This window comes from Triturus cristatus, chromosome 4_1, assembly GCF_964204655.1.
Source record: "Triturus cristatus chromosome 4_1, aTriCri1.1, whole genome shotgun sequence".
Taxonomy (NCBI): domain Eukaryota; kingdom Metazoa; phylum Chordata; class Amphibia; order Caudata; family Salamandridae; genus Triturus; species Triturus cristatus.
In genome coordinates, this window is record NC_140585.1 from 300,707,612 (window position 1) to 300,729,309 (window position 21,698).

General features: G+C 45.1%; 1 protein-coding gene across 4 annotated transcripts in view; it reads right to left on the bottom strand.

Moving 5' to 3' along the window:
- The window catches only part of CECR2 (CECR2 histone acetyl-lysine reader), a 646,890-nt gene that overhangs the window by 276,913 nt on the left and 348,279 nt on the right, over positions 1-21,698 (bottom strand). For all 4 annotated transcript variants that reach the window (XM_085652176.1, XM_085652174.1, XM_085652177.1 and 1 more), the window contains exon 4: positions 7,203-7,342. In XM_085652176.1, the coding sequence (XP_085508302.1) occupies positions 7,203-7,342 (140 nt within the window). The remainder of the gene's footprint in view (positions 1-7,202; positions 7,343-21,698) is intronic.

A 21,698-nucleotide genomic window follows, 5' to 3' on the forward strand; every position in this document is an offset into this window, starting at 1 on the left:
CATCTACAAGCAGAGCAGGAAACAGGGCTTCCACCATGACAGGGACAACAGCTGGCGGCACAACATGGACCATAGCTACAACCAATGCTGTATCCAAAGCAGGGGCCACAGCAGAAAAAACAGCAGTGGCAACACTTGGGACCAAATTAGGACCACAGATGCCACCATGGCGGGACAATAGCAGTGACCACATCTACCCAGAAGCTACAACGGCTGTCATGAAGAAGCGGATTTCTTGGAAAACAAAAAAACCATAATCCCTTATTTTTATACAATTCCAAAAATACATAAATCAATGGTGGCGCCCCCTGGTAGACCAATAGTATCAGGAATAGGTTCCATCCTGGAACCTTTGTCTAAGTTTGCGGACGCATTCTTACGACCTTTGGTCCAAGCCACCGATACGTATCTACAGGACACAAAAGCAGTCCTTTGTCTAATTCAGAATCTCGAATTTAACCCCACAACCAGTATACTGATTAGTTTGGATGTGGAGAGCCTCTATACCAGTCTCCCACACAATGACACATTAGATATCCTGGAGGAGGTACTTTTTCAAAACAATTGGGGTTACCACACACCCAGACACGTGGTCCTTGAATGCTGTCGCCTGGCCTTGACAGAAAATTTCTTCCAATTCAACGACTCTCTGTACAAACAAACGCACGGTACCAGCATGGGAAGCACTTTTGCGCAGAGCGTAGCAGGGCTCTATGTACATCACCTCGAGAAACAAAAGATTCTCCACCATAATAATCCGCACATCGACCATATAAAACTATGGAAAAGATACATAGATGAGGTGTTCTGGATCTGGGAAGGGAGCGAAGCAGAGGCAGATTTTTTCCTTGTTTGGCTAAACCAACAAGACCCTTTCCGGAAATTCACCTTCACTATGAGTAGGTCCAATCTGGTTTTTCTTGATCTCAACATAACAGCACACGAAGGACGTATAATCACTACTACACATTTTAAGCCCACAGCAAGGAACTGCCTACTAGTGTACGATAGTTTCCATCCCAGAAGTTTAAAAGACAACCTTCCTTTTGGACAATTTTTGCGCCTGAGACGCAACTGCGCCACACGACAAGATTATAACATTCAAGCCAATGATCTATCACAGAAACTGATACGACGACAATACCCACAACATCTTGTGTCCAGGGCCCAAAAAAGAGCTTCAAATAATAACAGAGAGGCACTACTTGAAGACAAACCTGAGACCACAGAAAAAGACCGAAAGAGACAAATCTGCATCACCACCTTCAATATCGCATCAGACCAAGTAACCAAAACAGTAAAAAAAACATTGGCGGATCCTGAATAGTGGAGGTTTGCATTTACAAAAACCTATGTTCAGCCATCGGAAAGCCAAAAATCTGAGGAACTATCTAGTTCAACCCCACGCAAACCATTGGTCCTCTACGTCTGCTCCATCCACTACCAGAGGGCCATTACCCATGCAGCAACTGTAGTGTATGTCATTTAACCAAAGTTACCAAAACAGTAACCTATAACAATGGAATGACAATGAATCTTCGATCTTTCACCAATTGCAATACGACAGGGGTGGTATATCTTATCACCTGCATTTGCAACCTTCATTATGTGGGGATGACCACAAGGAAGGTGAACACAAGAATAATCGAACACCGAAGCAATTTTAGGTGTAAACGGAACACAAAAATGACCACTCATTTTTTGGAACAACAACACACACCTAATGACCTCAACTGGGTTATTCTGGAACATGTAAACAATCACCCCAACATTGAAAGAAAACTGCACGAAAAAGAACAACGTTGGGTGTTTAAGTTACGGTCTGACAGCAAAGGTCCGAATGATGATATACCTTGGGGACAATTTACATGACATGAGCGATGTACCTGCCTTAACCTGACAAACCTTTATAATGCAGGTTAATTTTGAACATCCCTGATATCCATCATGTCTCCTTACTTTCATTAACTTTACCGTGATTCCTCTACTTTTTGGTCGCCCTGATTTATTTATCACACTGCGATTTAATTAAAACTCCACTACCTCTGTTTGTTTCCCCTATCGGGACAAGCACTATATACTAAGTTGATTGAGATCATCTTCTATGAGGTTTATCAAGTTATTTCTGCTCTAATTTGGCCTTATCCATCATGGCCGCTCCATAGAGATAATCCCCCCTTTTTAATATACATCGCATGAGGCATTAATTTCTGCCTTATGAAGGTATTGTTCCTCATCATTTTTCCTTCTCACCACATTTCCACGCATGATTCGATGTGTACAGAAGCCCTAGCGCTAGAACACACTCTCTCGTAAAAATATCCCAATCCAAAATGGCCCCACCCGGAAGGGACTCCGACGGCGAGCCCTCCTCGCTTTCCATGCGGAAATACCCATTGATAACCAGCTCCTCACCGGGGACACGCCAGAATGCGGTCTGTGAGGTTTTGGCCCCAGTAGGTGTTCATGAGTGTGGTTGTCCACGTACAAGTAAGTGATAACCATTGGGAAGACCACCGTGCCCACTCATATCGCGGAGAACGATTCTTTTCCCGTTTTCTCTCCCTAAGGGCCAGCCACAGATACGGAGCTCGCCACCGTTCAACGACCTCATTTACCATTCTCTTAGGTGTACGAGATCGCCACACCCCCTCCGTTGACCATGAGGCACATTGTTGCTTCTTAAAATTTATGTAATGTCTTTTTATCGTTAGTCTTGTGTGTGTTGTATGTTGTGTCAGACGCGTGTGTTTTTTTTGTATATTTTGCGATTTTCGACTCACTTCTCAGCACAGCGCCGGCATGGAGAAAGTTACCTAACGTTTCTGTCTTTTTTAAACCACATAGAGGCACATCAGAGGCAAGAGTGTACGAACACTTGGGTGTAGTGTGCTCACAATTGATAATGATAACAGTGCATATGACTTTTTGTTCCTTTAATATTTGTATTTTATTGTATCCTACAGATATTGCCTGACGTACATTATGTATGTATTAATTGTAACGCATGCCTTACAGTTGCAGCGTCTCACTTTTGCACCTTAATTAGGTTAACTAGGAGTGGTGCTTTCACACTGGGCTGGTCCCGGTGGAGTCCTGAAGAAGAGCTGGGGAAGCTCAAAACTAGTTGACCATATGCTAGGTACACCTATCCATTATAGTTAGGGCCTTTAGCATATCACCCCGTTTTTAAGTCAATTAGCTAGGAGCATTAATAAAATATAGTTGGCCCACTAGCTGATTATTTTAATTTACCTTATCACACTTTCACTTACACTACACATAATCTGATTTTTAGTGCTCTTACGTAATTCGCAAGTCGCAACACGCCTCAGTCCGTAGAGGACCCCAATGATGAAGCATGTCACCGTGGGGAAACCCTGGTGAGTGAGGGGACTCAAGAAAGAGATCATTTTTTCCTTTCTCTCTATTTGGTGGACTTCAGAATCCAATAGATTTCTGACACCTTCCTCTCCCTTAGGTTAGGTTCTTTGACTTGACTAGTTCAGGTTGTTTTTGATACATGTACTGTTGGAGGGTGAACCTAACTGTTAGCCTCTAATTCCCCCCTATTTTTTGATAACCATGACAGCAGTAACCACAGCTGCCACACTGGCAGGAGCAATAAGAACTCTAGGCAAGGCAAGGAAAATGCCACTGTCCCCAATTATAATCACACAACAGATCAACAATGACAGCTACCATAACAGCAAGAGCAACATCAGTGACAACAGGTGGTACCAAAACAGCTGGTACCATAGCAGCCAAAACTGCTTCCAGCACAGCAGAGATAACAGTGACCATGTATTTAGCCACTGAGAAAACCAAAACAAGTGACGAGTGGAATGCCTTGCTTACTTAACCGGAGCAGAATTTCAGGTCATCATTTCTTTTTGCTCACTGAGGTACTACAAACAGGGATGGATCATATGCAAGTCAGCACTGGTCCTGCATCAATATGAACAGTCCAGCCCAAATTATCAAGTCCGATATCCTCCATTTGGGAACAATAGCAGTCCCAGGCCAATTACGGTCTTGTTGGACCTCAACACTGAGGTACAGTTTGAGTCTCAAAATGTCAGCATGGACCTAGGTCTGTGAATACCCTTACAAATACACAAGCACTGTCAAAACAGGTTGGCCTGGCTCTAACATGTAACAACTGTAAACGGACACACATAAATGTGCAGTGACTATTTTATATAGATGCAACCTGCCTCTTTCTGTGCATTCTAGGTCTGTGCTCATTCCCACTTGAATGCTGGGTTTGTCCAGGAGTTATTTGGTTGACAAACCCTGGGGTGCACTGACATAATTTGGACTGGTAATTTACCCGACTACAAGCAACATTTAAAACATCCCCAAACCTACTTTGCTACTTTTTCTGTTGAAGACTGGCACCACCATAGAAAAACATGTAAAGAAATTCAAGCACTGATGGGAAGCACTTTCCTACTTGTGAACAATTCAAAAATACTATGAATTGCATGTACCAGAGTGCAATGGGAAACCTGGTGCAGACTTGTGGCAGTGTGCTCCCTCACCACTTGAAAGGGTCAAAGACAATTGTGTATGTCAACATTTAGAAAGGTTGGGGCACCAGTCCAGGATCATGCGGAGCGCATGCATTATCTACAAAGAGGTGGTGGGTTTGCTTCTAAAGAACACCTTTATTTGGAGATAAAGCTGTTTAACATATCAGACACAAAATATTAAAAACTGGGCAAACAGAGCCCAGCAGTTTCTAAATGATTGGAGGATTGTATTTGCTTATGTTTTAATTTTTGAGCCATGTAGCAGCCACAATCACATTGAAGAGATCAATCAATACATTGATTCCAGTTTACAAAGGTCTGCAAAGATTAAGCTAGATGTTGCAAGGGCAGGCAGCTGATCTTTCCCTATTGTAAAACAGTTTGGTTTTCACCAGCGTGAATTGGGAAAATGAGCGTTAGGCATATGCATTAATATTTAGAACGGCATAAAACACTAACATCACTGCCCTGACTATGCTATAAATGGCTGTTCTTTGAATCAAAAAAGCCTGTAGTTTCTAAGCAGGGTTGATATACTTTTAATAGTGTGATACTGATATTTGTTTTCAGTCTCAGCAAAAAGACCAGTGTAGGAATGGACATCAAGTGTAGACTACACTGGTAAGCAGGTGGACCGGAGAGTGTTATGGTGTGAGCAAGGTAGCAAGGGTAGGTAGGATATGGGACAAAGAAAGAAGCATGAGAAGGATTACAAGGGTGATGTATGTCGGGGAAAGTGAAACAAAACAAAACTTGTGGCACAGACCCTCACCCCATTCTATCTCAAATACCAGATGCAGTGGTTTTCAAGCTTGAACGAGGTGCTGCCTGATCCCTCTTCAGAGGGCAGTACGAGCATTGAGGACAATGGCACAAAGCGCCGCCAGGTGCGTAAAACAGACCCAGGTAAAAAAAGAAAAAATATAAATAAAAACGTTTGCCAAGTCAACGGTGTTGTACTGTGAAAAAATAACTCTCCCATGGCTCTGGAAGAAGCCTGGCTTGTTGTCAGTTTGGTGTGAAGGATCATCCATAGGTCAATAGTGTCAGAATACCAGCAAAACCTTTAACATCCTCTGGGCCACTAAGATCATATTCATTTTGTAAGCTGGGCAATTCTGTAAAAGCAGAGAAAGAAAAGCACAGGAGCTGCGCTGCAATATGTGCACCTAGCCCATAACTTACTAAATCATACGCCTTGTTGCTCCCACTGGCAGATGTTCAGAAGGCATGGTTTTGTCCCTGTATCGAAGAAAAGGAACAGGCATATCTTGCATATCTCCTTATGAAATAGTACTCGTGGTCCACAGGCTGTAAGCAGGCTTGATGTCTGAATTCTGTTATCTCAGTGAAAGATACTTTATGATTCAAACATGTAACCTTAAAAAAGACTCCACGTATTTATGATTCTTCTAATGTCCAGTGTCCTGCTGAAACGAATTGCAGCTTTGGGAAAACGGTTTGCGATGAGAACATGAATGTGTGTTAGTAGTAAAACATATCCTGACATAGAAAGATCATGCTCGCCACTCTTACATTTCCTGTCGCTGGTAATAGACATGTACATCAGTCCTTCTAAAGTGGATGCTTACTTAAATCTAGACAACATTGTCACCTCTTTAAAGGGTTAATGACAGCAATCAACAACTGAACGTTGATAATCAACTTTGCTAAAGCATTGCACCACATATGCAGGAATTTGACTCATTTGAGCTAATAAAAGATGTGGTAAATGTAGCCATAATACAGATGATTATGGCTTACACAGTGAGGGTGGAAAATTCATGTTTATGTAGAAAATGCACAATCACTTTTCCCCTTAACTGTGTCTGAAGTGAAGTCAGGCAGGTAAAGATGGAAGGCCTTTGGGCAGTGTGTGTGTGGGGGGGGGGGGGGCTGTAGGCATGGCTTGGTCTTTAGGAACAAAAGATTCCAGTGTCCAGAGGACGACCCTCCCAGGATTCGGGTGCAGCAAAGCGATCAGCAACCACATTGGTTGTGCCAATGAGATGCTCTTGAACGTAGAAGGAGGAAGACAATGTTAAATGTTCTAAACCCCTTCTTACTTTCTGTATTTTCCACCATTTTCACCCTCCACCCCTAAAGTCCTCTGAACAGGTAGGTTGGGATAAGGAGTCAAATGTGATTTTTTTTTTATAAGAAGCCAAATGGTAGCTGATGTCACTTCAACTACCTGTGACATTTTAACAAATCAATATTCATGTTCCAGAGCCCTACAAAACTCATTAGTCTATTTTAAGGTTAGCGGGTGGACATTACATGCGTCCAAGTCCTAATTTAAAATATGCACAGTACTTCATATTTACAAAGAAAAGTTGATACAAACAAAATACTTAAGTCAATCACGGAGGTTAGAATAGAAGAATACTTAAAGCAATCTACAAAATGCAATTCCTAGTGATTACTGATCTTACTACTGCAAAAAAAGGCCAAGTGTTATAGGAACGTTTGATGTCATCTGAAGGTAAAGACGATTACTCTTAGCAAATTTCAGAGACTGTCATTCTAAAATTGTGCTAAAATTCTCCCATTATAGCAGAATTTGTTCAACACTCTTAAATCTATGCAAAAAATATCACGTTTGAAACCCAAGTGGATCAATGACATTTCACCCATCAGAAAACACAGCTAACAATAAACACCTACCCTTCCAAGCTCTTTTGCTCATTGATTTTCTCCAAGGATCGCTCTTCTCTGTACATCCGTGTGCCATAGAAATACCAGTATAGAGCACCACTGGAATCCTCTCCCAGCGGCTCCACCCGTAAACTATCTGCATCCAGACCCTAGGTGAGAGAAAAACATACGCCCAATGGTGAAAACCTAACACATGCATTTCTCATGTAAGGGGTGAGCACTTGCATATGAATGTAAGTAAATAAGGTGAAAAATACTTGAAACCACCCCAGGTTTCCCTCCGTGTTGACAGGAGCATGTAACCACAAACCTGTAGCAGCCTAGACCCTTCTCTATGTAGAGAGCACATTTTGGGAATATCAATAGGGTTAGATCTTGTCACAGCAGGGAAGAGTGACATTCTAGTGGTCCATAAAGGAAAGGATGGATCAGAGATTATACATAAGATATTATAAAACCTTTGTTGAGGATTACCTAATAACCTGCGGTAAAGAAGTTATGTATACTACGCTGACTGCACACAAAGAGCCCAGTGACTATGTTCCTCAAAGTTCAATTAGTCTCAAAAAAGTGAATGCCTCCCTCTCCAACACCTATCCTAAGGCTGGAGTTCAGAACCAACTCACAATATACCGTCCATCATATGTAATAACTAACTTAGGCCAAGCTCTCCATCTATCACATGTATGACCCACTACTGATTGATTTATTTATACCATTAATAATGCGCAACTGTCACCAGACAGGTATCCTGGCACTGAAGCTTCTATCCGGACAAAGCAGCTGCTAACGCCAGAACATTGTGATGTGAAATAAAAGGTTACACGCGGAAATGCCATGTCTTCAGGGCTTTCTTAAAGTGCAATAATTCAGTTGAAGATCTAGCTGGCAGCTTGTTCCATAGCTGGGCCGCCCTGACAGTAAAGGCTTGCCTGCCTTGTCTGGTCTTTTGGATTTTATTTATTTTTACATAGATGAGGTTCGCTGATGCCGAATGGCAGATATCGCCCTGGGGTGTATCTATTTACTCTGTGTTGCAAGGGCGCTGGGCCCCTACCCTGGAGTGCCTTGAAGACAATACACAAACATGTGAAGGCTATTCTCTGTTTCAGCGGAAGCCAGTGGAGTTCCTTCATCACACTGGATGCAGATGATCTTCGAGGTCTGTTTAATGCCAGTTTGGCCGCCGACGCTTGGGCTCTGCGTAATCTGTTAATCCGATAGTCTGCTGCTCCTAGCAGTAGAGCACGGCAGCAGTCTAGCCTGCTTAATACAACGCTGCCCACAATCTGATTTTGCATGAGCTAGCAGGAGTGGAATAAACTTCCTTAGGACACGGGTAAGCACAAAGCAGGTGCCTGCAAATTTGAGGACATGACTCTCCAAAGACAGTTTATCATATGTCACCCTAAGATTGCAGACAGAGGCAGAATGTTGTAGCTCTTCAACAGTCAAAAGGGGGCAGAAATAGAGGGGAGTGTCATGGGGGTCAGCATAGAAGGGTACGTCTCGGGCGACAATACCACGAGAACCACGTGAGTTTATCTAAATGTTGTACTGTGTGTGCTCTGATGTAATGTGCTCTCTTAAAACATTCAAGGACGCTGAAAAGTAAAGTCCTTCGCGAACTGATAGGATTTCCATCAACTACCAAAGACGTCATCATTTAGATATCCTTCCTTCCTACCACTTGATGCCATTCTGTAGTTTTTAGGAGACAATGCAGTGAAATAAAATACACGAACAGCTCTGCAGATTATATAATAAATATCAGGGTTACTTCTGGTGTTAATAATAAAGATTTGAAGGATGTCCCTGGTATTAACAAACAATTAGTCCCCACAGTTCCACGAAAGAGGACTAGAGACAAATTTGAATAACCATTTCCTCGAGTACAAAAAAACTACTACTTTCGGGTACAATGACGTCATTCTGCAGTATAAGTAACAACTAGGCGTAGCTGATTTCGTCGGATAAACGAACAACCTAAGTGGACGGAGGCTACACTATTTAAGCATTCCCAAACAGCTCAGGATAAGAATGCTGCTCCTTCGTAATGCCGAGTGGAGCGCTCGAGAGGAGGGCGTCAAGCGTGCATTTTAATAATACACAGAGTAGGAAAGGTACTCTATCCTCGCGATACAGGGTTTTGAAAGAGAATCCTCATTTGAAAAAGATACAGGTTCAGTCACTGTTGAGTTCTGGCGATACTGCAGTGGCTTTATAGACATCATAGCGAACAGGAGATGTCCTGTCTTCTAGCCCTTCCAATTGCTGGTTATAATTGTCCTTTTTAAAGAACATGTCCATTCTGAGTTCTGAAGTACAAACACTGAGCACACACAAGAGGGACAGAATTGAAAGGTTTTTTTCCGCTTCCTCCTCCTTAAAAGTGATTTCCCTCTCCTTACAGGGCGGGGTCTCCGATACCGGAGTTGTGACCGGGTGAGGTTTTATCCTCGTACAAGACAGGTGAGCGCACCAGCTGAATAAATGTTACAGCGGTGACACATTTAGAACCCATGGATATATGCAGGAACCAGAAGGTTCATTGTAAAGATGATAGACTGTTGGGGAGTATCTGTAATTGTTTTATAATTTCACAATTAGATAGTATGTGTCTTTCTGTTACAGGTGTGAAGAGCACTCCACTTGCACAGAGGAACGAGCATCCAAAGGGTTATATTTATGATTATATACACAAAGGGTTTGTCACAAAATTGGTAATGCAGTAGCAATACAATTTGTTGTTTAGGTCCTGTAGAAAGCCTATGGCCAACAGCCAACAAGGCTGAAACATGTCGACCGTATTGTGAGGCAGCCTATGTGTTCAAAGCTGCATCTGCACTATTTTTTAATCAGGATTAGCAGAGATATTTGTATTAAGGTAGTTTTTTCTCTTCCAATTCCTTTTTAACTTCACTCACATGCACATACAATTCCATCACCCAAAGCATCCATTATCCATCTTTGAGGCCTGTTACTATGTGAACAATTGGTCTCACTCTCTCCTTTTCACTTCCTCCTGTCACGCTTTCTGTGACCTGATCGAAATCCGATCCACATGACTCTCCTCTGTGATCTAGAGGGGTAGTGGTAGGAAGGAAGGATATCCAAATGATGACACTGACCTCTTTGGTAGTTGATGGAAATCCTATCAGTTCGCGAAGGTCTTTACTTTTCAGCGTGTTAGCACATGGTGTGTGACTTGATAATTCAGTCCTTTCTCCCTATTGTAGACCACCAGATTTATTATTTGTTGTTAAGTGTTGCATAGGGGATTAAGTCTGTGGTTTGGTCTTTAAACTTTCCCTAGGACCCTCCTCCATGTGAGTCGTAGATGATGCTCTTAAAACATTCACAGCGATTTGCTATACCACCACTACTCCTAGCGCCAAGTTCGTCATGAAGGAGATGAAAACAAGTTACTTACCTGTAACTACAGTTATCCAGTATTGGTATCTTTCATAGATTCACATGCCTGAATCATTCCCCGTCGCCGAGGCAGGAGTCCCATGGTAAAATACAAAAGCAGTGCCTAAGTAAATAATAGTAGTAGGCTAAAAGAAAGCCAGAGGCCTAAATCTTAGTAGCCTATCTACAACATTATACGAAAAGAACTAAAAAATTGTTCTAGCCAATCAGCTACTAGCACCCTCTAGAACCGTCACAGCAGAGGCAGTTCTCCTCAGATTTTCTTAGCACAAGTGGGAAATAGGGATCCCAATAAAAGAACTGCCTCGCCGGGTAGGAGGGTGGGTGCATGTGAATCTATGAAAGATACCAATACAGGATAACTGTAGTCACAGGTAAGTAACTTTTATTGTTATCCAGTATTGGGGTATCTTTCATAGATTCACATGCCTGAATCAGAATAGCCAAAACAGTGTCGTTTGTGGATGGTGGGAGACCGGATTAATAAATTCCCAAAACACATCCAGAAAGGGTAGAATATTAACAAGCTAATAATGCTGACAAATAAACAGAATGCAGTTTAAGAAACAGTATCTATGAAAAGCAAATTTAAAATATATATAAAGAAACACATAAAGCCAAAATCGTAAGTATAATAAATATATCTATAGATGTATATAAATATATAACACATGAAACAGTGCAGTATAGGTAAAACATAAATCTAACCTTAGTTTAAAAGATGTTGAAGTACGGCTTGTCCTACAGCTGTATCTTCCTGCAGAGCAGATTGCAGACAGTAGTGCTTCGTGAACGTGTGGACATTCTTCCATGTCGCAGCACGACAGATGTTTTCCAAAGTCACTCCAGCGAATAATGCAGTAGAAGCTGCCATAGTTCTGGTAGAATGCGCCCGGACTTCTTTGTAAAGGTTTGTTGGCTTTGTCATGACAGAAATGAATTGTAGAAGCCAGCCATCTGGCTATAGTCGCCTTAGTTACAGCAGTTCCAAGTGTAGCCTGGCCATAGGCTATTAGCAAATGATTGGACCGCCTGATGTCCTTAGTCTTTTGCAAGTAAAATTTCAGACAACGTTTTACATCAAGTGAATGTAATGCTCGCTCAGCTGGAGTGGCTGGATCTGGAAAGAAAACTTTCAGTTTCACTGGCTCATTTAAGTGAAATTGAGACGGTACTTTAGGGATGAATTTGGGATTCGTCCTGAGAGTTACATAATCTTTAGAGAAATGCAAAAAGGGTTCTGAGAAGGTGAAAGCTTGGATTTCGCTATCCCTTCGAGCCGATGTAAGAGCCAGTAAAATAGCAACCTTCCATGTTAGAAATTTAAGCCTTGTGGATAGGTTCAAACGGTCTTCTCATTAATTGAGCTATTCCTGTGTTTAACTCCCACTCTGGAGGAGGTGCACGTATTGGAGGAAAAACTCTAAAGAGCCCTTTCATAAATTGCTTTATTAGTGAAGAGGAACAGAGTGAAGGTTTTATAGAACTCTTCCTGAATCTTGAAAGAGCAGCAAGATGAACTTTTATTGATGAGAAAACAAGTCCAGATTTGGCCAAGTATAACAAATAAGGAAGAATTTGTTCTGCAGGAGCTTGTAGAGGGTGGACATCATTACCCTCACACAAATGACAAAACCGCTTCCATTTTAAGCGATAAGTTTATTATGTACTCTGAGCGCGTGATTTTCACGACATTCCTGGGAAATGTTTAGATCTTTAAATTCTAAGAAATCAGGAGCCATGCGTTCAAGCGCAGCGACTGTGGATCTGGATGAAGTATTTGACCCCTCTCCCTTGTCACCATCGTGAGTGTTGGTACTAGATGGATAGGGTTGTCCTGAGATAGAAGAAGCAACTCCTGGAACCAATATTGTCTTGGCCAATGGGGTGCAATCAGTATGAGACGGCATTCCCTCTTGATTCCTGTTGAGGAAATCTGCTGGCGTAATACAGGCATTTCTTGTTTTCTCTTATCGCAAACAAATCCAGTGCTGGTTTGCCCCAAACTTGGAAAATTTTGTTCACTTGCTTCTGCTCTAATTCCCATTTGTGACAGCCCGCAAGAGTCCTGCTTAGGTTGTCGGTCAAAGTGTTGTGAAGGCCTTTGACGTGCTCTGCTCTTAGGGTTACCTTGTGTGCTGTAACCCACTCCCACAGCTCCTGAGCCTCCTGCGAAAGAGACAGCGACCTCGTTCCCCCCTGCGTGTTGATGCAATACATGCTGGTCGTATTGTCGGTTTGGACCAGCACTGAAGCACCCGCAATCCTCGGGAGAAATGCTTGCAGAGAGAGAAAGATGGCGCGAAGCCCCAATCTGTTGATATGTTGTTGACGGTATTCTTGGGACCATCTTCCCTGGATCTGCAAGACTTGGAGATGGCCTCCCCACCCATCCATGGAAGCATCTGTTATAACGAATTCTGGAGGAGTTGGCAGAAAAGAAAGGCCTGGAGCCAAGTTTTTCGTCTGAGACCACCAATGCAGAGAGTCTCATGCGCGGTGTTATCATGATGGAGTCGTCAAACGACCCTACAGCTTGTTGCCATTGTAGATGTAATTCCTCTTGCAGAGGTCTCATTCTGAGTCGTGCTAATGGTACAAGGTTTATTGCAGATGAACACATCCCCAGAAGAGACGCAAACATCCGGACAGAAACTGACTTTTTTTTGCGATTGATATTGCCAATTTTTGTAGACAAAGCGGACGGTCCTTTAACAAGCATGCTTTGCATTGTATGGTGTCTAGCATCGCTCCCAGAAAAGGAATCAACTGAAGAGGACGCAGTTGAGATTTGCTTTCGTTGAGAGAGAGACCTAGGTTTGAAAATTGACATAGGCATGCTGAGACTGCCTCCTCGGCTGCCTGCTTCGAAGGACCTTTGAGCAACCAGTCGTCTAAATATGGAAATACTTGTATTCCCTGAGATCTTCGAGTCGCTGCTACTGGTGCGAGACACTTCGTGAAGATCCTTGGTGCAGATTTCAGTCCAAACGGAAGGACTTTGAACGGATAGTGGACGTCAGCCACTGTGAATCGTAGGTATTTGCGATGCTTGGGATGTATAGGGATGTGAAAGTACGCGTCCTCCAGATCCAGAGAAGCCATAAAATCCCATTTTTTTAGGCAGCTCAAAACTTCGGCCAGCGTAACCATCCATAAAATTTGTTTCTTCAGAAATTTGTTGAGCTTGCGGAGGTCTAGAATCGGGCGCCACTCTCCTGACTTTTTCTTGATGAGGAAAAATCGAGAATAGAACCCGGTTCCCTTTTGAGACGATGGAACCTTCTCTATTGCGTTCTTGTGCAGCATTTTTAAGGCTTCTTTGAACAGTAAGTGAAGACAAGGGGAATAGGGGCCCTTGGGCGGGGTAGTAGGTGGTCGTTTTAAAAATTCCAGGGTGTGACCATTTCTGACTAGGTCGAGGACCCAACGATCCGAGGTGATCTTTTTCCACTTGTGTGCAACAGTTGAAATCTTTGCGCCCACGGGGAGGGAAGGAGGGATGACTGGCGTCCTGAGAAAATAATTGTTTTCTGTTGGCATCGCGACCCTGATTGTTCGATCGCTTTCGTCCGCCCATAAGGCTGTCTATATTGTGATTGATATTGCCTGTTTTGCTGACTTTGATAACCTCCTCTTGATGCAAAGCCACGGCCTCTTGCACCACGGAAAGATCCACGTTTATATTGGAGAGCAGCCAATGATTTAGCGGTATCCGTATCGGTCTTAATCGCTAGGAGAGCCTCATCTATATGTTTCCCAAATAAGGACTCCCCATCATAGGCCATGTCTATAATTTTTGCTTGTACCTCTGGCCTAAAAGATGTTGCTTTAAGCCATCCTTGCCGCCTAAGTACTGCAGCACCGGCAAGTTGCCTAAAGTTGGTATTAGCAATGTCCAGAGCGCAGTCTATGATCTCTGATGCGGCTCGTTCTCCCTCCAAAAGTATCTTCCTTGCATCCTGTTTACGTTCATCAGGAATGAGGTCTATAAATTCCGACAACTCTGACCACATCTGGCAGTCATAACGACAGAGTATGGCCAAAGAGTTTGCTGCTTTAACCCCTTCGATGCTCATGACGGAACGGTTCCGTCATGAGCATCGGTTGGGCTGTGCTCATGACGGAACCGTTCCGTCATGAGGACAGCCCCCGGGGGAAGCGCTGGCGCTCCCCCCCTTGTCCCTCGATCTTGGCCCCCTTTACGGGGGTGGCAGCGGAAGAGCTTCCGCTGCCACCCCCGACCCCCCCCGAGCCCCCCCACGCTTTCTGATGACGTCAGCGCGCACAGCGCGCGCCGGCGTCATCAGGAAGCGTTGGACGCGCTGGAATCCATTTCTTCCAGCGCGTCCGAGGGGAGCAGAGGTAGGTGTTTGGCGTCTGGTGGGGGCCGCGGCGGTGAAATCTCTAGTATTGAGGCATCGGGGGAGAGGAAAGAGTATTTCCTCTCCCCCGATCTCTCAATACAGGGCATTCCTGCTCCACGATCGCGCACAGCGTCGCGATCGTGGAGTAGGGATGCCCCACTAGACACCAGGGATTTTGTATTTGGAGTTTGGGAAGCGACCCCTTAGGCAAGGGTCGCTTCCTTGGGGACGAAAATTTTGCAAAGTCTTTTCTGCCCCCCCTGGGGGCAGATCGGCCCGCTTTCTGCGCGTTTCTGCCCCCGGGGGGGGCAGAAAAGCCCACTAGTCACCAGGGATGCTGTTCCTACTATGTAGGAAGCGACCCCTTGGGCAAGGGTCGCTTCCTTGGGGGCAAATTTTGTTGAAGTCTTTTCTGCCCCCCCTGGGGGCAGATCGGTCCGCTTTCTGCGCGTTTCTGCCCCCGGGGGGGGCAGAAAAGCCCACTAGACACCAGGGATATTGGTTATGCTATGTAGGAAGCGACCCCTTAGGCAAGGGTCGCTTCCTTTGGGGGCCAAATAATTTGAAGACTTTTCTGCCCCCCCTGGGGGCAGATCGGTCTTCTTTCTGCCCGTTTCTCCCCCTAGGGGGGGCAGAAAAGCCCACTAGACACCAGGGATGTCTATTTCGTTATGTAGGAAGCGACCCCTTGGGCAAGGGTCGCTTCCTAGGGTGGTAAAGTGATTAGGAGACTTTTCTGCCCCCCCTGGGGGCAGATCGGTCGTCTTTCTGCCCGTTTCTGCCCCCAGGGGGGGCAGAAAAGCCCACTAGACACCAGGGATGTCTTTTTCTTTATGTAGGAAGCGACCCCTTGGGCAAGGGTCGCTTCCTTTGCGGCCTAATTTTTTAGAATACTTTTCTGCCCCCCCCTGGGGGCAGATTGGTCGTCTTTCTGTCCGTTTCTGCTCTTTGGGGGGGGGCAGAAAAGCCCACTAGACACCAGGGATATAAATATTATTGTAGGAAGCGACCCCTTGGGCAAGGGTCGCTTCCTTGGGCCCCTAAATGTTTTGAAGACTTTTCTGCCCCCTCTGTGGGCAGATCGGTTTTATTTTTTTGCCGTTTCTGCTCCCATTGGAGGCAGAAAAGCCCACTAGACACCAGGGAATTAGTTCAATTAGAAATAGAAGTGACCCCTCGCTTCCAGGGTGCAATTTGTTATATGTATTTGGGTCACCTGCCCCGGGACTGAATAGCCTTTTTTTTCCTGCTGTTTTCTGCCTGACCTGGCACACAAACCGATTGACCATTTGGGTAGTGACATGGCATGTTATAATGTTTATTGTTATATGTTTTGTGATTTCCAATTGTAATGTTTTTTTTGTTTACTTTTTTGTTCTAGGTGAAGGCTTTTCTTCTGTTCACGGTGACATTTTGGTTCTGGTGGTTTTGCTGTTTGTGTAGTTTGGTAAGAGACTGTTTTTTTGTACAATGCAAATGTGTTTGATTTCTCTGCCTGTTTTTTTTTGCAAATGGTGTAATAATAGCAGTATGTTTGGTTTTTGAGTTTCAAAAACTTTTTGCATTGGTGCATGATGTGTATTTTGTTGTCTTGTGAGTAATTTGTTTTTTTTTCTTCTTTCTAGTTTGATATCGTTGGTCTTTGCTGTGTCACTGCAGAGTTTGTTTCTGGTGAGTGTAGCTGTCTCTTTTGATTTTGGATTGTATAGTTTTTGAGTACATTGATCTTATTGATATAAGGTACACATTTCTTTACTTACTTGGTTTGCACATTGTTGGTTGTTGTTGACTTGTTTGTGCAGTCTTCCATCTTAGTAGGTATAATGGCTAGCCGCAGGATGACTGCTCAGCAGGTTGTTGGTTTGCTGTTTGAGTCTTCCTCTGATATTGGGTCAGAGACTGACTCTGCTTCTGAGGGAGAGGGGGCAGGGGACGATTCTGGCAGTGAGTTTTCTCTCCGTATGGGGTCATCGGATGATGAAGATACTCTTAGCGCGGATGAAGTGCCTGTGTTAGAGGAGGAGACTGATGTGCCGATAGTGCGGCAAGAGGCATCTGGGCTGCAGCCTGCGCCTGCAAGGCTTCCCGTTGGTGTAGTGCGGCAAGAGACATCTGGGCTGCAGGCTGGGACTGCAAGGCTTCCCGTTGGTGTAGTGCGGCAAGAGGCATCTGGGCTGCAGGCTGGGGCTGCAAGCCTTTCCGTTGGTGTAGTGCGGCAAGAGACATCTGGGCTGCAGGCTGGGGCTGCAAGTCTTCCCGTTGAAAGTGATGACCTCTGGGTTGCCCCTGGCATGGTGCAGCCGGAATTTCCTGAGTTTACTGGTGTTCCAGGGTCTAGAGTGAATACCGAGAACTTTTTGCCTGTAAATTTTTTTCAGTTGTTTATGGACGATGTGTTTTTGGCAGAGATTGTTGAGCAGACTAATTTGTATGCCGAACAGTTTTTGAGGGACAACAGTGCCAGTCTTAAGCCACACTCTAGAGCTACCCGGTGGACTCCCACAAATGTTGAAGAGATGAAGAAGTTCTTGGGTTTAACTTTTTTGATGGGCTTGCTAAGGAAGCCATCATTGGCTTCATATTGGTCTAGCAGTCCCTTGATGGCAACGTCTATTTTTCCGGCAGTCATGAGTCGTGACAGGTATTTGCTTCTGCTTCGGATGATGCACTTTGTAGATAATGGTTTAGCGTTGCCACGAGATCACCCTGATTGTGACCGTCTTTTTAAGATTAGGCCTGTCCTTGATCACTTTGTTGATCGATTTTCTGAGATTTATGCCCCTGGTAGAGAAATTGCAGTGGATGAGTCTTTGGTGTTGTTCAAGGGCCGCTTGGTTTTTAGGCAATACATTCCTAGTAAGAGGGCACGCTATGGAATAAAGCTGTATATGCTGTGTGACAGTAGGACTGGATATGTCTCTAATTTCAGGGTGTACACCGGTAAGGAATCTAGGTTTAACCTCCCTGGTTGTCCGTCCACTTTTGGAGTGACTGAGAAAATTGTTTGGGAACTTGGAAGAGGATTTTTTAACAAAGGCCACCATTTATATGTAGATAACTTCTACACTGGTGTACGGTTGTTCAGGGAATTGGCCAAAGTGGACACTTTTGCTTGTGGCACAGTCCGCTGTAACCGTAAAGCTTTTCCGAAAGAACTTGTTTGTCAAAAGCTTGTGCGGGGACAGTGCAGTGCGTTGCGTTGCCAGGAGCTTCTTGCTGTGAAGTTTACAGACAGGAGAGATGTCTACATGCTGACTTCCATCCATGATGAAAGCACTGCACCTGTGACTGTTTGGGGTCAGGTCGCTGAAGCGCGCAAACCTGTATGTGTTTTAGACTATAATAGGTACATGGGTGGTGTTGACAGAGTAGATCAGAGGTTGGAACCTTACACTGCTCTTCGTAAGGCTTACATTTGGTACAAGAAGTTGGCTATCCATCTTTTCCACTTGGCAATGTTTAATGCTTTTGTTGTGTTCCAGGATTCTTGCCCTGAGTCAACGATGACTTTTGTTAAGTTTCAGGAGTCTGTAATAGGCAGCCTTGTTGTAGTGGAACAGGCAAGTGTTCCTAGAGTTGGACTGGTGGAGGATGTTGCTAGATTGAAAGAACGCCACTTTCCAGATCACATTCCTCCCACACCCGCAAAAGATTTTCCCAGTAGGAGATGTAGAGTCTGTTGGCGAAGAGGTACGCGGAAGGAGTGTCGTATGTACTGCCCCGATTGTCCCTCTCATCCTGCACTGTGTCTCTCTGCTTGTTTTAGAGCGTACCACACGCGAAAAAATTTTTGGGAGGATTCTTGAGTGGTAAAGTGAACTGGCTGGTCTGTATTCTTTGGATAATTTGATTCTGTTTCAATGTTGGTGTTAGTGCAATGTATTTAGTTGCTGATTTTCTGTTAGAAGATTTTTATCTATTTGCAATTTGTTTGTGTTTTTATTTTTTTCTAAAAAAATCCAAAATGTGATGGCGGTGTGTGTAGGCTTGCGCTTGGCTGTTGGTGTGTGTGGACTGGCACTTGGTTGGTGGTGTGCGTGGAATGGTGCTTGGCTGACGGTGTGCGTGGACTGGCGGTGTGCATGGACTGGCGGTGTGCGTGGACTGGTGCGTGGCTGGTGGTGTGCGTGGCTGGTGGTGTGCGTGGAATGGTGCTTGGCTGGCGGTGTGCGTGGAATGGTGCTTGGCTGGTGGTGTGCGTGGAATGGTGCTTGGCTGGCGCTGTGCGTGGACTGGTTCTTGGCTGGCAGTGTGTGTGGACTGGTGGTGTGTGCGGACTGGTGTTTGGCTGGTGGTGTCCGTGGACTGGAGCTTGGCTGGTGGTGTCCGTGGACTGGAGCTTGTCTGGTGGTGTGTGTGGACTGGAGCTTGGCTGGCGGTGTGTGTGGAATGGTGCTTGTCTGGTGGTGTCCGTGGACTGGAGCTTGGCTGGCGGTGTAGGTGGATTGGCGATTGGCTGCCGGTGTGCCTGGACTGGCGATTGGATGGTGGTGTGCCTGGACTGGCGCTTGGCTAGCGGTGTGCGTGGACTGGCGTTTGGCTAGCGGTGTGTGTCGACCGGTGCTTGGCTGGCTGTGTGTGAGTAGTGACTTTCTGCTGGTCACTACACACACTGCTAGCTGAGTGCCACTCCACGCAATCCTTCTGCCTGTGTAGTTGCTGTGTCTGGATTGTGGGCGTGTGAAAGTGATGGGCCCTTGAATGGCGCTGTGTGCCGCTGTGAGTTTTGTTATGTGATGGGCCCGCGGCTGGCGGTGTGAATGGTTTTGTATGTCTCACACGTATGAAAGGTGTATGAATGGCCTGTAAAGAGGTTGGTGCCTTGTCGTGGCTTTACAGCTCACGAGCTGTGAGTCAATGGTTCAGTTTCTTGCCCTTTCAATTATTACCAGTGCATTTCATTTTTTGTGAAATCACTTGGTAATACAATTTTATCTACTGAACCATCACTCACCCTCGTGCCAAATCCAACCAGTATGTGCGTGTGCTTGCGGGTTAGATGACTGTGCAGTAATATTTGTTTTTTTGAAGCAGGGTGTACCTTGTCCCTTTTTGGTGATTTTTGTACTGTGTTGCTTTTGTACCTGGTGGTGCGAATGGTCTTGTTTGTATCACGTATGAAAGGTGTGTGAATGGCCTGTAAAGCGGTTGGTGCCTTGACGTGGCTTTACAGCTCACGAGCTGCAAGTCATTGGTTTGGTTTTTTGTGAATTTAATTATTGACAGTGCATTTCATATTTGTGAAATCTCTTGTTAATAAAATTTAATACACTGAACCATGACTTGCCCTCGTGCCAAATCCAACCAGTATGTGTGTGTGTTTGAGGAATAGATGGTTGTGCAGGAATCTTTTTTTTTTGTTTCTCTGCCAAGGTACACTTTCCATGTAAGAATAACCCACCAACTGTAGATATTGTCGAAAACCTTTGGGAGTTCATGGTGATGTCTCTCTAGTGATTTGAAAAATATTTTTTATCCCCATTGTCCTGTAAACCTCAAATTGTCTGCCACATTTTCTTTGCAGTATTATTCCTAAATTCTCACGCTGTAGTAACAATAGGTAATCTGGTTATGCAAGGGGGGTTACTTTTGTTTTTTGCCCAGGGCTCGGCGGCCATCTAGGGAAACCTACCAAACCCAGGCATTTTTGAAAACTAGACACCCGGCGGCTTCCAGGGAGGTATGGCTTGCGTGGATCCCCCAACGTTTCCTTACCCAGAATCCCCTGCAAACCTCAATTTTTGCCCAAAAAATCACTTTTTTCACACATTTTGGGGTGGGAAAGTAGTGGCATCACCGGGCTCACACAAATTTACCACCACCCAGCGTTCCCCCAGGTCTCCCGGTAAAAATGGTGCCTCACTTGTGTGGGAGGCCCAAGTACCCGCGGCAGGCAAGGGCCCCAAAGGTAGTGAGGCCACCTCAAGATGGCCTATCGCCAAACCACCTGGTTTTGCAAGGGGGGTCACTTTGGTTTTTGGCCCGGTGCGCGGCGGCCATCTAGGGAAACCTACCAAACCCAGGCATTTTTGAAAACTAGACACCCGGCGGCTTCCAGGGAGGTATGGCTTGCGTGGATCCCCCAACGTTTCCTTACCCAGAATCCCCTGCAAACCTCAATTTTTGCTCAAAAAATCACTTTTTTCACACATTTTGGGGTGGGAAAGTAGTGGCATCACCGGGCTCACACAAATTTACCACCACCCAGCGTTCCCCCAGGTCTCCCGGTAAAAATGGTGCCTCACTTGTGTGGGAGGCCCAAGTACCCGCGGCAGGCAAGGGCCCCAAACGTAGTGAGGCCACCTCAAGATGGCCTATCGCCAAACCACCTGGTTTTGCAAGGGGGGTCACTTTGGTTTTTGGCCCGGTGCGCGGCGGCCATCTAGGGAAACCTACCAAACCCAGGCATTTTTGAAAACTAGACACCCGGCGGCTTCCAGGGAGGTATGGCTTGCGTGGATCCCCCAACGTTTCCTTACCCAGAATCCCCTGCAAACCTCAATTTTTGCTCAAAAAATCACTTTTTTCACACATTTTGGGGTGGGAAAGTAGTGGCATCACCGGGCTCACACAAATTTACCACCACCCAGCGTTCCCCCAGGTCTCCCGGTAAAAATGGTGCCTCACTTGTGTGGGAGGCCCAAGTACCCGCGGCAGGCAAGGGCCCCAAACGTAGTGAGGCGACCTCAAGATGGCCTATCGC